The sequence below is a fragment of the Aythya ferina genome, assembly GCF_964211825.1.
Source record: "Aythya ferina genome assembly, chromosome: 25".
In the NCBI taxonomy this organism is placed as follows: Eukaryota; Metazoa; Chordata; class Aves; order Anseriformes; family Anatidae; genus Aythya; species Aythya ferina.
The window spans coordinates 2,689,990-2,705,359 of NC_140323.1; the positions used below are offsets into that span (position 1 = coordinate 2,689,990).

General features: G+C 43.0%; 2 protein-coding genes across 2 annotated transcripts in view; both read left to right on the top strand.

The window, feature by feature from the left end:
• Window positions 1–2,704, top strand: part of IPO9 (importin 9) — a gene marked incomplete at its 5' end in the record, with an annotated part of 31,745 nt that extends 29,041 nt beyond the window's left edge. The window contains 2 exons of the mRNA XM_084497890.1: window positions 150–226; window positions 801–2,704. Of these exons, the coding sequence (XP_084354016.1) occupies window positions 150–226; window positions 801–911 (188 nt within the window). The 3' untranslated portion in view covers window positions 912–2,704. The remainder of the gene's footprint in view (window positions 1–149; window positions 227–800) is intronic.
• Window positions 2,705–4,591: 1,887 nt separating this feature from the next.
• Window positions 4,592–15,370, top strand: part of LZTR1 (leucine zipper like post translational regulator 1) — a 34,550-nt gene continuing 23,771 nt past the window's right edge. The window contains exons 1-9 of the mRNA XM_084498207.1: window positions 4,592–4,811; window positions 4,920–4,982; window positions 5,288–5,344; window positions 5,503–5,582; window positions 5,957–6,065; window positions 7,408–7,491; window positions 8,985–9,042; window positions 9,635–9,774; window positions 10,763–10,964. Of these exons, the coding sequence (XP_084354333.1) occupies window positions 4,636–4,811; window positions 4,920–4,982; window positions 5,288–5,344; window positions 5,503–5,582; window positions 5,957–6,065; window positions 7,408–7,491; window positions 8,985–9,042; window positions 9,635–9,774; window positions 10,763–10,964 (969 nt within the window). The 5' untranslated portion in view covers window positions 4,592–4,635. The remainder of the gene's footprint in view (window positions 4,812–4,919; window positions 4,983–5,287; window positions 5,345–5,502; window positions 5,583–5,956; window positions 6,066–7,407; window positions 7,492–8,984; window positions 9,043–9,634; window positions 9,775–10,762; window positions 10,965–15,370) is intronic.

The window sequence follows — 15,370 nt, forward strand, 5'->3', positions numbered from 1 at the left end:
GAAGCAAATATTCTGGATACAAAATTGTTGATGGAGCAGTGCCGAAGCTATTTCTTTGTGGATCTTTGGATTTCAACGGTAGTCCAATAGAACATCCTGAGGTACTTTGCTCTGATTGTTGTTAAAACCTGCTGATTTGCCTCTGACAGATGAGGATTACTATGAAGATGATGAAGAGGATGATCCAGATGCATTAAAGGACCCTCTTTACCAAATAGATCTCCAGGTGATGCTCTAGAATTATTATTATTTTTAAATCAGATTCCTGTCATTCCTTGTGAATTTATTTATTTTTATGTTGTACTCTAACAAAACTGCAAGACACCACCGGAAACACCAATTAATGATGGTTGTCCCAAATGTACTCAGTTCTGTGAGATCGCTTTGGAAAGTGCCGAGTATCCAAAAAAGGCCTGGAGCTATTTTTTCATATCGTATCTATAACTTGGAAAAGGAAGTGAGCAGAACTTCTTTAATAGAGGGAGATGAGACTTTTTTACCCATGAGCTTCACAGCTATTTCCTGAAAAGTAGATTGGATGTTACAGAGTCATATTCCCCTTGGAGATGCTCCCATCCAGTCACAGGCCCTGTGCCATACGTTGCTCCTGCTTTTAGCACCACCTGGAAGCTGTTTGTCGGCCTTTCCCCTCTGCCACCTCGCTCCCTTCTGCATTGCTTCTCTGTTCCCTGCAGTCCCCTTGTGTTGGGTGCGGGTTCGCATTTACCTTTGGGTGCTTGAAAGAAGCAGAATTTGCGAAGTGAAGTGATGCTAACTGGATCTTTCTGTCTCTCTTTCAGGCCTATCTCACTGACTTCCTGTGTCAGTTTGCACAGCAGCCCTGCTATGCAATGTTTTCAGACCATCTCAATGAGAACGAAAAGCGAGTGTTACAGGCCATTGGTATATAACCCCGCTCAAGAGACCATACCGATCATATCTGAACCATACTTTTTGGCTTATTCCACGTTTTATGATTAAACATAAAACATTTTCCAGTGTCTACCTGCTTGTTACAGGTGGATGATGGGCCTCATTGCGACGTGTTGAGCCTCATCTTAACGAATCTGCTAAGGGAAGGAATACTAAGAAAGCAGCAAAGATGGAAGTCTATAGAGCTTTGCACGTTGGTCTCACCATGGGAGCACTTTCATTTTCCACAGTAACTTTCCAGGAAGTTCTTTAAAAAAAAAAAAAAAGTTAAAAATGTGTCCTTAATATTTTTAAAAGCAAACTGTCTCAACCTGTGAAGAGGCACTTAACTGAGTTTCACACAGCACAGCTGGACAGAGAAAGGAATTGGGTCACTTACAGATTGCTTGGATGTATCTTGAGAAATTGGAAGGTTGTTCCTCTTCGCACTCGCATAACACATACAGGGTAAATATCTCGGTCTTAGTGTGACTTCTTTTTATAGAACTATAGACTCTTATCAGAGATGCCTGAATGGTATGGAACCAGTTTACAGGAGTTTGGATGGGAAGCTGAGACAATAAAAGTAGATGCATATCTTCTTTCCTGCTGTGGATGGGGCTTTGTTGCTCACATCTACTGTCTAGTCCCATGGGAGCAGTTCTTTACTAACGCTTTTGTGTGCACATGCTCAAAGGAAGCTACCACTTAAATTTCTGTTCCTGTGGCATGTGGCTACTAAAGACTTTGGTTTTATGGAACACAAGGAGCCACGATTTTTAGGGCAAGAGAACTGATTGTATTTAAGATATTTGCTCCATGACAGCCACTCTGAACTACTTTGCTTCCTTCACACTCCTGTGTGTATTTTTATAGAGTGGTAAAATAACATTTGCAAATTGATTTACCCATAAGAACAGCGTGATGTATCTCACAACACCTCTCTGCCTTTGGTTCCCTCTTGGGGAAAATGAAAATAAAACTATTAAAATGTACATTGGTATCCTTCTTATAAAACAGATTTAAAAGGAAATTGCACATGTTTCCTGAAGTCACTTTTTAAAGACATATTTCTCCTTAGAAAACTTTCTGTATGTGCCGCCTGGAGGATGTTACGGTATTTCACAGGAGTAATCTAAAACAGAAAGGGAGTCCTGTAATGGATACATCTTCTTCTGCTTTAAAGAAAAAGGCTGACCCATTATAGAGTTTCCTTTCTTAAGAAAGGTACTTGCTGTTCCTTTGTGGAATAATATGCTTTGAAGTTGTATCTGAAAACCTCCAAAGAGATGGAGTAATTATGTATCTTACTGGTCTAGTTTAGAATATAGCTTTTCACATTTTTTACCAGGAGGGGATAATAAATTAACTTCTTAACAGACAAAGATGGCACAACCTGTTTAGCATCTGTGGCAAAATAACCCCAAATTGTAAAGTGGACATTGCTCCCTTCTCCCACTCAGCTTCCTCTTGTGCCTGAGAATAGGCAGAAATAGAGGGAATTGCCACAGTTTGCTGCAGACCTGCAGGTCTGGCTCAAGCTTGAGTCCTCAATATTTTTTTGTATGAATAGCTCTATGAGAAGGAGATCCTGAGGCTAATTTTTGTGTGCGTGTGTGGCTTTGTCCTCTTTAGCCTGTGTCTAATAAGGTGTAAGCTCTGATCAAAAATTTCCAAGCAGTTGTGTTGCAGTATCTTTCTTCCCTGTGGATTCTCTGGTGTATAAGGATATACAATTAAACTTTGTGCTATGGCCTTCCCTTTGCTGGGAATGTTGTGGCTCTGTCTTCTACTTAAATATATTTTTCAAGTCAATTAGGAACTTCGTTTGAGACGTTTGTGTGTCTCATAGCTTTCACTGAAAGGGGCCAACACATTAATTTAAACAGTCTCTGGACGTAGATGGCTGCATTGATATATCCTGATAGCTGTTGGGAAGGATCAAGCCTCCTCAGAGTGACTGGTCCCAGCCCTGGGAACAGGTAGGACCATCTAGTACTTGACATTCCCCCCTGCACACCAGAATGAGCCCATGCTGCATCAAAACTGGTCAGCAGAGCAGAGGTGAAGACAAAATCTAAACTTCATTTCAAGTCATAGAATGAAAAAGCTACAGTTTGGCCCATACATTGACAGCAGGGCTCCTAACAGTCATCTATCCATCCTTTGAGGTAAGTGAATGTCAAATGTTTGAAAGCACTGGGATGTGTCTTAGGATGTCAGTGGGAAATGGGTCTTGTTCAGGTCTGGGGAGAGGTGCTGGTGGGGTTTGTGTGCTTTCGGGTGATGTTGCTGGGTGTGTGCATTGGTGGTGCTGGCTACAGTCATCAGGCATGTTATGTTGGGTGGCAGGTTTAAGCAAGGCTCTGAAAAATGGGAGCAGCCTTGTGTAACTGATACCATCCCTCAACCTTGAACTGGGGAATCCAAGGATTTCATGGTGATTGCGAGGTCCCAGGAGTTAAATGATGAGAAGTGTCTTGTACAGGTCCTGCTAGAGCTCCTGAGTGTTGGTTCAGTGCTGCTCTTTGATTTGCAGATGTTGATCTGCCTGTAGCATTGGCTCACGTGCACGCACCCTTGCCACAGCTTGAGCAGGCACGGTGCCACCGTACAGCTCTGATAAGCTCTGGGGCTGGAGACTAAGCTTGGAGGTGGTCTCGTGCCCATCTGTGCATGGTGGGCACAGGGATGGCGTAGCTCCACAGCATACTGTGGCGTGCAGGATGCTTTTTTTGGCAAGAAGTACTGCCTTAAGCTTTTCACAGAGAGGCCAAATGGGGTGTGCGAGTACACAGTGCTCGGCAGAGGGTTTGAAGGAACCCTCTGTGGTCCCATACACCTTCGTCCTGCTTTCCCCATGTTCTCTTTTCTCCTAACAAAACTCCACGGTGTATCTTCACCCACAAAGTGCTTGCTGGAGGCTGTGGGCTTTGAGCTGTGGGCCCGAGCAACCTTGAGGAGGTTGCTCGGGCCGAACGATGCCGGCTGCTGTGGAAATGCTTCTAAGGCCTGGTGTGGAGGTGTGCAACAGCCATCGGATCCGTTGTGTGTTGTTGGGAAGGAGCTAAACCCATCGGCACCAAAGGTTAGGGAGGCTGTGCTATGAGCTGTGTGGGGTAAAACGAAGGACGGGGCCGCGGCTGCCCCAGCCCTCTGGCTGGGCTTTGAACGCTGGCTTTTATTTTACTAGAGTAATGAAGCTCTGGTAGCTGCAGAAAATAATTTAAATAGTAAATAGATCAGGTGTGACTCTGGAAAGAAGCTTTATGCGTACTGATGAGTATTGTTCTTGGTATTTTTTTTCTGTATCAGCGAATAAAAGCTTTTCTTGTATAACCGTGCCTCGCTTCTGCTTGTACAGGGAGCGGGGCCCCTCCACCAGGGGGCAGCTGGGGCCTGGGGCTGCTGCTGGGGGCGGCTGGGCTCGACCCCAACCCCGACCCTGACGGCCCCGGGGCCCGGCCCCATCTTGTGGCCACCGCCCGGGGTCGCGGGGCCTCTGCCCGCCCCCTGCGCTGCCGCCGGGCCCGGGACTCGAACCCGAGACCTTCAGAGCCGCAGCGCCGCAAGCTGCCTCCGAGCCGGCCCCCCCCCCCACGGAGCGGGGCATGCTGGGGGCTGTAGTCCCGCGGTGGCCCCGCTGCCGAGCCGTGAGTGGGAACCGCGGGGCACGCCGGGAGTTGTAGTCCGGCAGGGAGGCCCCGCCGGTTGCTACGGGCCATGGCGGCGGCGGGGGCCCCGGCGGGTGTCGCGGGGCGCTCGAAGGTGGCTCCGAGCGTGGACTTCGACCACAGCTGCTCGGACAGCGTGGAGTACCTCACCCTCAACTTCGGGCCCTTCGAGACCGTGCACCGCTGGCGCCGCCTCCCGCCCTGCGACGAGTTCGTGGGGGCCCGGTGAGCGGCGGGGGGCGGCGGGCGGGGGGGAGGGGGTCGGGGTCCCTGTCCCCGTCCCTGTCCCTGTCCCTGTCCCTGTCCCTGACCGCTGCTCTCCGCTGCCCGCAGGCGCAGCAAGCACACCGTGGTGGCCTACCGGGACGCCATCTACGTCTTCGGAGGGGATAACGGGTGAGAGAGGGGGGGGGGCGAGGGGAGGGGGCCTGGGTCTGAGGGGAAGGGGCCTGGGGGGGGGGTCCTGGGCTGAGAGGAAGGGGCTTGGGAGTGGGGTTTGACCAGAGGGAAAGGGGCTTGGGGGGTCCTGGGCTGAGGGGAAGGGGCCTGGGGGGGGTCCTGGCCTGAGGGGAAGGGGTTTGGGGGACTTGGGTCTGAGGGGAAAAGGTTTGAGGGGTCCTGGCCTGAGGGGGAAAGGGTTTTGGGGTCCAGGTCCTGCCCCAAGCAGAGCTGTAGCCTGCTGAGTTCCTTCCTTCCCGCAGGAAGACGATGCTGAACGACCTGCTGCGCTTCGACGTGAAGGACTGCTCGTGGTGCAGGTGGGTCGCCCTGCACAGCTGCCCGCAGGGGAGGCGGAGATGTCTTCCTTTCTCTGCACTCCTGGTCTGGGTGTAAGACTGTTGAGTCTGCATAATAACTTTGAGTGCTTCAAGCATGACAAGGGTGTTTGATTGCTGCTGTTCTAAATGTTGTGCAGGGCTTTTACCACGGGGACCCCACCAGCACCACGGTATCACCACTCAGCTGTGGTCTATGGGAGCAGCATGTTTGTGTTTGGTAAGACAGTGGCAGATTACAGTTATGCGTGTTTGGAATGATAAATATGTTGGTATTTAAAAAAAAAGATATTTCTAGGAAGCCTCAAAGGATGTTATTCAGTAGAAAACCTAGAATTTTTCCATGGCTGGCTGTGATTTCAACTTTAGCTTTGAAATACTTCTGCTTCTTTGTCTAAAGCAATGAAAACTTGAAGCTCATTGCCATGGTGTTTCTGTAGGGCTACGAGTGAAGGAGAAGTCTCCCATCTGTAGTAGTCCAGTAGTTAAATAGCTTCTCTCTGTGTTGTCTAAATTTAAATTTTCTTCTTATGTACTGACTCTAAGCATATGTGCTGAATTGGGTTTGAGTCTAATGGAATTGTTGTTGCTCAGGTGGCTATACTGGAGATATTTATTCCAATTCCAATTTGAAGAATAAAAATGATCTCTTTGAATATAAGTTTGCAACTGGACAATGGACAGAGTGGAAGACTGAAGGAAGGTAAGGAAGTGATGTTATTGTCTCACCTTTCACAATTCTGAGCATCACTCAGCAACCATTTAAATGGCACACAGAATTAGTTACAATGTTACTATTAAGGCTATAAGACTGTTTCTGATATGCTTTCTTAATTAAAGTTTCTTGAAGACTTCATCTTTTGTCCTGAAGGTCTACATTCCAGAGTGTACAAGATTGGAAATTTGACAAAACCGTTCTTCACGTTTCATTTCTGGGTCAGAAGGGATGGGAGCAAAGGAAATGATTTCTTTCAAATTCTCTTTTTCATGGATAGCATGATATTTGTTGATTACATATGGTTTCAATTTGTTTTAGTTATAAAACAAGTCGAAGCTTATTTGTAGTTAAATGTACACATTCCTTTCTTATTAAAATTTGACTTTCCTGGAGCATACTTACTTGAAGTGCATTAGGGTGATGCATGTTCACACAAATTCAGAAGCAGATGAATGAATTGATACGTGTTTACATCTGTTGGATGGAGGTTCCCAAGATACAATTTTCCAAGGGAAAATTAAATACAGTAACTCGTTATTTCTTCAAGTTGGCTATGCACATTTCAGGTTGTTTTGTGGCTCTAGTGTAACTACAGAAATGGATGAGGAACAGGCAGTCTGTTCTTGAGTTACTGTTGCTCACTGCTCATGAGTGTATGTTACATTTTAGAAGGTAGACTACATTAGTAACTTCTCTTTCTGGTTCTTCTGGCAACTTCGGACATTTCAGAGAGTAATTCTCATTTATATTTTATGAACTCAAATGTCCTTCTCTTTCCCCACAGCTGAAGTTGGCAGGTTTAGTAAAAGCAATTCAAATTAGGAAGGAGAAATCATATGACTAATCTTTTATCATGGCCTCTGTATTTCAGGAATGCCCGTGTTGTGCTTTCCCCAGTAGTCTTTTGAACCCTGTCCATGATTTCACTTATGTGTTCCATTCTCTTAGTGCATGAAAACCTGCATGGGGTTTTTATAACATTTGTAGTTTTCCACTTTGCTATAATGATAGTGCTATTAATCGTCCCACTGCCTTGCTACCTTAGATAAAATACTTCAGAGTATTTGGAGCATAACAAGCAATTTGTTGGTTTATTTTTTCCTCCTGTATGTGTTCAGATAGTTTAGTGATGGAAGGAGAGAATAATGTTCTAAAATGTACCCATCAGAAGCTTGCTTTGTGTTTTGAGGATGTATGATGGAAGCAATTTCCTGGCTGAGGCAGTTTGTGTAGGGGGCTTTATTATTAACTGCATTTTGCCTGTCATGCAGATCCTTCTTATAGCACTCCTGTAGGTAATTAAGATTTTGTTTTTTCTCGATTGTAGGTTACCAGTTGCGAGATCAGCTCACGGTGCAACAGTGTACAGCGATAAGCTGTGGATCTTTGCGGGATACGATGGCAACGCACGGTATGTGGAGGGATCGCTCTCTCCTTGGTCGCTTGTGTAAAATCCCAGTCACTGACTTTTTGTATCTGTAGAGACATTTTCATATACCGAGTGCTTTTAACAATAATGGGAATTTTGCTAAACCTCACTGTTGTTGAGCATTAGATTTTTGCAGTTCACCAGTACGTGTTCAAATAAGTATATGTTTAAAAGCTAAAAAGCTGGTGACTCAGAATGGCTGTGGATGTACAGTTTGACAGCTTGCTTGGTTGCAAAGATGCTAAAAGGTCTTTGAAATTTGGCAAATGAGCATTTCTTAGAAGATACCCGTTACAGGCCTTCTGATGTTGCTGAAGACTGACAGAACAAAGCCTGGGTTTTCTATGAAGTCATAGAACACAACTGAGAAAACTATGTGAGCTTTTTCTTTGAAAATACATGATACTCTTGGTGGGATATTGCACTGAAACATCAAGATTATTTAGATTGAAGGCAGATGAGATGTTAGATGAGAAACGACTGAAAAGGAGTGGTACTGAGAAGTTAGGGAGAGCCTGGTACTTTGTTCCAGATTCCAGCTCTTCAGATGTGCTGTCAGTCCATTAGGGAAGAATCAGTTCTGAACACGTGATTCTTTGTTTTTTGTCTTGGTGAAAATGGGAAGTTTTTTATGTTGATGCACGATATTTGCATCGTGAGAACACACGTAGATTGGCACACACTAGGAGATGCCTCAAGTTGCTGGCTGCCTCTTCTGAGGAGAATCTGTAAAAAAGCTGCTCTGTCTCCCCCAGAACTGACATTAATGTGAAGCAGCAGCTGGGATCTTTCCTTTGTTTCTGGAGGAAGAATTGGAGAAAGATGCATGGCTGTGGAATTGTTCTGTTCCAATTTAGGAAGTTCCCCATGGGCCCTGGATAGGTGGAAGGAGAGATTGGGTGAGAGGAGCTATCTAATTTACCAAGATCGTGCTAAAAATGTCTTTTTGTGGAACGTGAGCCTCTGGCAACTCTGAACAAAAGAAGCATCTGTAGTTGTCTGCAAATTACTTGTACTGGGAAAAGCATAGTCAGATGTGTAGTAGCCTCTGATGTGTCATGTTACTCCCTTCATCCTCTTTTATGTGTTTGGAGTAGGATTCAGCCATATAAATAATAACTGTGGTCAGTATCAGGAGCTAGCAGGAATGGGTGAAAGAAAGCACGATAATAAGGGGTATTTCTGTAAAAATCCCGAAGATTAAATTCTAATCCTTAAGCTCCAAGCAGAGTTGCTGTGTTAACTGTTCTGTATAAGTAACCAGAAAGATGCTAAAGCAGGCTCTGGTGGTGGTATAAAATACAGATTTAGAAATTTAGGTTTGTATTATTTTTTTTTTTCTGCTAGCAGGAGATTCTTCCTGTTCAGGAGAAGGAATGCTGATAAAACATAATCTTTGTCTTTTCAACTCTATGAGCTAAAAATAACAAAACATTAAGTGTTTCCAGTCAGACTTTTTTTGTGTTATAACACAGGTTAAATGATATGTGGACAATTGGCCTACAGGACAGAGAGCTAACATGTTGGGAAGAGGTAAGAAGCTTTAATTTGAAGTAACGCAAATAACTTTTCTTTTTTTGGTTTTCACACACAATTACTTTAAATTTCCTATACCAGATTGCATTGCTCTCTCTTCAGAATGTATTTGTGACACGGCTTAAAAGCAGTTCACGTTTGATTTTGTTTGTGTATTTGGAAAACCAACAATGTATGAGTGTACGATTTCTGCTTGTGAATCTGTGAGCTGGACCTTGACTGCCTGGAGTGGCTTTGCTATGTCCCCTGTAAAAAAAGGACTGTGTTTCCACTTTAACCACTGCCATCAACAGGAATCTTTGCTGAGTGCCTGTCAAGATCAGAGAGAATCCCCATCCTCGCAGTGACAGAGGCTTTAGAAATACGGCCTCCCATCTTTTTTTATCCATGGTAAAATTAGTCTGTGCAGATCTTTAAACACAGCATTAATTGATTACCTATTGCCAAAGGGGACTTGATTGTCTGCAGATGTTGCTACCATGTACTCTATGTGCGGATGCACTGCGTGTTCCCACAAGCATACTCCACATGTGTAGCTTTGCTCTACAAAATGTTTTGTTTGTTTATTTTGTACTTCGTTATCTTTCAGATCGAGCAAAGCGGTGAGATCCCTCCTTCATGCTGTAATTTTCCTGTGGCTGTTTGCAAAGACAAGATGTTTGTTTTCTCTGGCCAGAGTGGAGCAAAGATTACCAATAATCTCTTTCAGTTTGAATTCAAGGAAAAAATGTAAGTTTTTTTACAGTTAAGCTGCACAAAATCCACATAATCCTTGACTACTTAAGTTGAGGAATGCATGTACTTGAAGCTGTTGAGGAAGAATACTACATCTTATGACTAGCAAGGATAGATTAAATAAAATATGGACTGTTTTAATGAGACTTTGTATTTTGCCATGTGCTTTGCTAGGGCTTTTTCAGCAAGTGAACAGAAAGTTTGGTAGATACGCTTTAAGAAAGAAGCATGTATCTCAGTTTATTCTGAATCAAATGCCAAGTATTTTCTTCCTAAAATTTGTTATATGAATACTTGATTAAAACCAGACAGAGGTCCTGTAAAATACCAGTTCGCACTAGAATCATTAGGAAATGTGAAAGCACAGTATTTTTTGACATCTTGAGTATTCAGTTCCAGACATTTAGTGTGACTTGCCTGGAGTGCTGACTGTTGCTCTGAGAATGTGACCCCTCTGGTGAGAGAAAAATGCCATGAGGTGGGCATGCAGATCTTATGGTCTGTTCTGGAAACCTGGTCTGTCTGGTTACCAGTGGAACTGGCTGATGTGGAACCACAAGTGAAACAGCCAACTGCCTCAAATCCTTGGCTGAAATAGTGATATCATCGTGAATAAGCAATGCCTTGCTGAAATGTGCTACGTAATCAGAATGCTGCTGTTTAAAGGGTTAGCTGTTAAAATGTGTGACAGTAGATCACTAATTCCTTCCCAAGTTGTGGCCTTTGAGCTGCTGGGGTTTACATAAACATGTCTAGGTTAAGGAGATGCATTGACTTTATGACATTCTCAGCTGTTTAGCAACATGGAGCTGATGTAGGTCTCTGAGAAGTTTAAGGGGTTTGCAGTTGCCTGTGGTTGTGTGGCTTCAGTATCAACTCTAATGGGCTTCTCTTGTTAATTTGTATAATCTGAGTGAGAGCGAGAAGCTTACTTTCAAGATAAATGTGAAAGATGCACTCTGTTTTATGTTTGGTGTTTCAGCTGGACACGAATTCCTACTGAGCACTTGCTGCGGGGCTCCCCTCCTCCTCCACAGCGACGGTACGGCCACACCATGGTGGCATTTGACCGGCATCTCTACGTGTTTGGTGGTGCTGCAGACAACACGCTGCCCAACGAACTTCACTGCTATGATGTGGACTCTCAGACCTGGGAGGTTATCCAACCCAGCCCGGACAGTGAGGTAAAACGTTCGCTTTTTGGTTTTGCTGACAGGTTATGGACATGTTTTTGACAAGGACAGAGGCTTTTAGTTAAATAATAATAGTTCCTTCCCACTAATGGTTAAGCAGCTGAAGGATTATGGATAGCAGCCTGTGAACGTTAGTCAGATTTACTATTAGTCTGCAGTCATGTTTAAAACTTTGCTTAGTGCTGTTTAAAGAAATACTGTAAAAGACTTGTAATTCAAGTTGTGAGTCAGCCCGACAAGATTAAGAATAATCTCACCCTGTGGACTGGTAGTGATCATGCGATAAAATGTTGATCTCTTTTCATAGCACACCGATAAAGACTCGTCTCTGAGATAACCTGGCATTGCAGAACTGAAGTGCTGAGTGCATGATATTAGCAAATGGGGTGGCCTCTAATCATCTCTTTCCCAGCATGCAAAAGAAAAATAGTTTTTCTGAAGCCTCTACTATTATACGTACTTCCTGGATTTGGAATGGCTATGTTGACTGTATTTGGTCATTTTAATAGAATTTGCTTTAAGCCAATTGGTTTTAAGCCAATTTAAAATATTTCAGCTGATTTAGCAGTAGGTTTAGAGTATTTGTATTAGCTGATGGGTGGTGAAGAAATGCCTAGATGCTTGTGTGCTCTCTAGAGAACTGTGGAGATTAAGGTTATACTGTAAAGGGATGAATATTACATGGGTTAGGATCAAATGCAGATTTACTAATTTTGCCAGAATTGGTATGACAGAGGTGCTTACATCTTTGACTGCTGCGCTGTATTTTAATTGTTTACACAGATACATAATTCAGCATTTCATGAATAGGAAAATCCCATTTACACACCTCTTGTAAATTAACAATGGATGTGGGCCTGATTTTGAAAAATTATTTGACTAAAGTATTTCAAGGTAGCCTATTTTATGCTTTATGAAGCTGATTTATTTTAATGTGAAATCAATAAAAAGGCATCCCCGTTTTTTAAAGATGTGACTATCTTTGGGAAGGTAGATCCCATTCTGTAATGTTTCGGGTTGTTTGGAAAGAGAGAAGAGACCATCAAAGACCAACTTTGCTTAATAGTGCCACAGCTAGAGCAAGTACGTGAGCAGGCTAACTTTCATATGAAAAATTGGATTTCACCTCTTCTGTAGATTGATGTGATGCATTTCCATTATTCTTTCTTCTTTTGGACTTTTAGCACTGAGTGGGTAAAGTCTCCAGAGTTCAAAATGAGAGGGAACAGCATTGATTTATCTCTTAATTCAGGAGTGATTTTTAAAGTGCTTTGCAAAAGATCTTACTCTTGTTCATCATGAATATCAGACACTGCTGCCTTTCTGTCTTCTTTGTTCCTGAACTAAGATGCAGAGCCAGACCGGAGAAGCTTTTCAGACTGATCCTGGGAGTGATCTGGACTTTTCAGACGTAAGCCAGTCATAGAAATGAACTGTTGGCTGGCAGGTGGAAATGGCATTTGTCCCTGCTACCCTGTTAAGGGCAACGTGGAAGGTGGCATGTAAAATAAGACAGGAATCTCGAGGCTTTTGCCCTTGCGAAAGCAGCACAATTTTGCTGTTAACAGGGCTAGTTCCATGAAGGACATGGAAGCAGTTTTTGAGGACAGGCAGCTATCATGTATCAGGTGCTGTAGGTGCACTGAGACAGTCTTGCATTTTCTGCATTTTCGCTAAACGGGTAGAGACAGACTGGAAATGAGTCTGGCTGTGGACCTGTTTTTGTTCACTGCTCAGGTCTCTCAGTATTGTTGATAGTGCTTTGCTGTGGCATGGAGGATTGGAAAATGACTTAAAAAAACAAAACAGAAGAGAGGGTCCTGAATTGAAAAGAGATCAGCAGTTCAAAAATAAACCAGGAACTCCTCTGTTACGCTGTTAGGAAATCATAGTGAGTGGCAAGCCATGCTTTCTGAGCTGCACAGTTGCAATCCATATTTCCTCCGGCCTTTTCTTGGTACTGTAATATATGTACATATGTATTTTACAGAGCATGCGGGGCTATTCTCCATCTTTTCTCTGTTAGATGATTTTCACAGTTGGTGGTTCTTCTTTTCTAAGGCAGCTGGAGGAATATCAGGTCCGTGTCCTTGCTTGTCTGTATAACATTGCTCAAGCTTCTTGAGGTGCTCGATTTCCTTTAAATAGGACAATCAGAGAACTTAAAACTAATTTAAATAGATTTTCCTATTTCTTTGTTGCGCTTGATTTTTTCTACCGAACTCAAAATATCCTTCCCTTTGTAGCGAAGCTTGGAAGAGCACAAAAAATCAGCAGGCAGCAGGAGGGAAGATGCCCCATCTATCACAGTGGCCTCCCAGCAGACAGATGTACACGCACGCACACAGCAGCCGTGGTTTGTACTAGAGCAGAGGAGCACGCTGCAGGCAAAGGCAGGGAGCTTGAGGTCTGGCAGGGAAGCACATCAGCACTGACCCCCTTTGTGTGTGCAGTCACACAGAATCAAAAATGGTGTTTGGAAGCAGCCACCTGCACTGTAGAGGACAAGGTCCTGTTGTAGGAACAGGAAGAAAATTCTGCTTCCTCACAAAGCGTTAGGAAGGTGAGTTTAAAATGTGTATGGGTTGCTCCCCTCTTACCAGGCTAATTGCCATCGACTCCCCAGCGACTGCAGGTACTAGCGAGCAGCCTGCCTTTCCTGAAGTTAAAAGAGAAATTTCTTAATGCTTGGCTTGTGGAACATTTTAGTTTCACAATTAGGCCTTTCAAAGCCAAGAGCAACATACAGTTCTGACTTTCAAAGCTCTATTATTTGATTTACTTTTTTTTTTTTTTTTTAATAAAGAAAAAAGGAGGTTAATGTGTTGGTAACCTTTTCTGCCTTACTTTAAGGCACAGTTCTGGAGTTCTTCAGATGGATTACTGTGATATGGTTTGTGGGCAGCTAAGAAGGATTAAAAGTACTTACTCATCCTGCCATGGATGAGTCTGCCACAGTCTCCCTGTGCAGATATCAGTTACACCCGCTGAGGTATCTTCAGGCAAAAGAAATATTATTATGTGAACAAAACTCTGAATTCCTGCAATGAGGCCCCTGACAAGATCTCATTGCTTTCAGATGTGGTGAGCGTAGTTGCCAGGGTATCGTATTCTGCTATTAGAGATAAAATTTGGCATTTCACAGTCTCGAGAGAAGACTGATACTTCGTATGATTGTAAATAAAATGTAGTGTTTGGTGCTGCATCCTTTTTAGAAAATATTTTTTTTTAATCAAAATTGTCATACCAGTGACCTTTTCAAGTTTGTGCTCAGTAAACTAGAGAGACATCTAGAAAAATATATGATTTATTTTTAAAAAATGGTTATTAGACTATGGTTAAGACAGTTACACACCTTGATTTCTTTTTGTCAAGTCTACATTCATATCCTTTCTGAGTGATGTTTATGATGTGCTCTTACACCATGATCCCAGAGAAAGAAAAATTCAGGCTCATGTGGATGATAGGCAGAAGGCATATATTTCTGTAGCTCACTTACCAGGAAGAAGCTAGAACAATGCAGTATTAACATGATTCACGTTAAACGGATATAAGGCTGGATAACTGAAAGATTTTAACTAAGGTTTTGAATGAGGAGTGGTGACTCTGCATGTGATTCTGCTTAGGTCCCTTAGAGACCCCTTCTTGTCGCACTATTTAAAACTTTTTTTCAATGACCTTGAAAGTAAACAGGAAATCACAGCTTCCCCCTGGTATTTTCTAATTGTCTGGAGTTTTAATGATTGAAATAAGAGGCCACCCAGTGATTTGGATTTCTTGTTAAGGTGGGCACAGACACACAACATATTTCAGTATGTCTGTAAAGTAACATATCTAAGAACAGGATATGTGGTCTATGCTTAACTGTTTCCTGTAACAGTATCCTAGGAAACAATGACTTAAAAACTTTAGTCATTGTGGGGAGCTGAGACAAGCTCCCTGTAATGTAACATGGCTGGAAGTGCTAATGATATTCTTGGCTCTACAAGCTGACATAGCGTAGCATCATTTAGGAACATAAATACATTACTCTTGTGTTTCTTAGATAAATCTTCCAGTATAATATCTTACCATCTTGTGTTTACAGATCAAGGAGGTTGTTCAGAGAAGAAATCTGAAAATGATTAAAGTCTGGGAAACACAGTGAAACAGCTGTGAAGCATAGTCTTTATAGGGAGAGTTTAGGAAATGAATTCTGCATTGGCCTACTTGGGAAACTAGAGGGTTTTTAATCTATCGGTAAAGTATAAAGCAAGATCCAGTGGCTTCAACTTGAAACTGGAAATATTCAGACTAAAAAAAGAGAAGGAAATTAAAAGTTTACAGGTATGGTGAAGAATGAGAGTAATGATTCGCTGGAACATTTTATCAGAGTTCTTTGGTACATTCTTCACTAC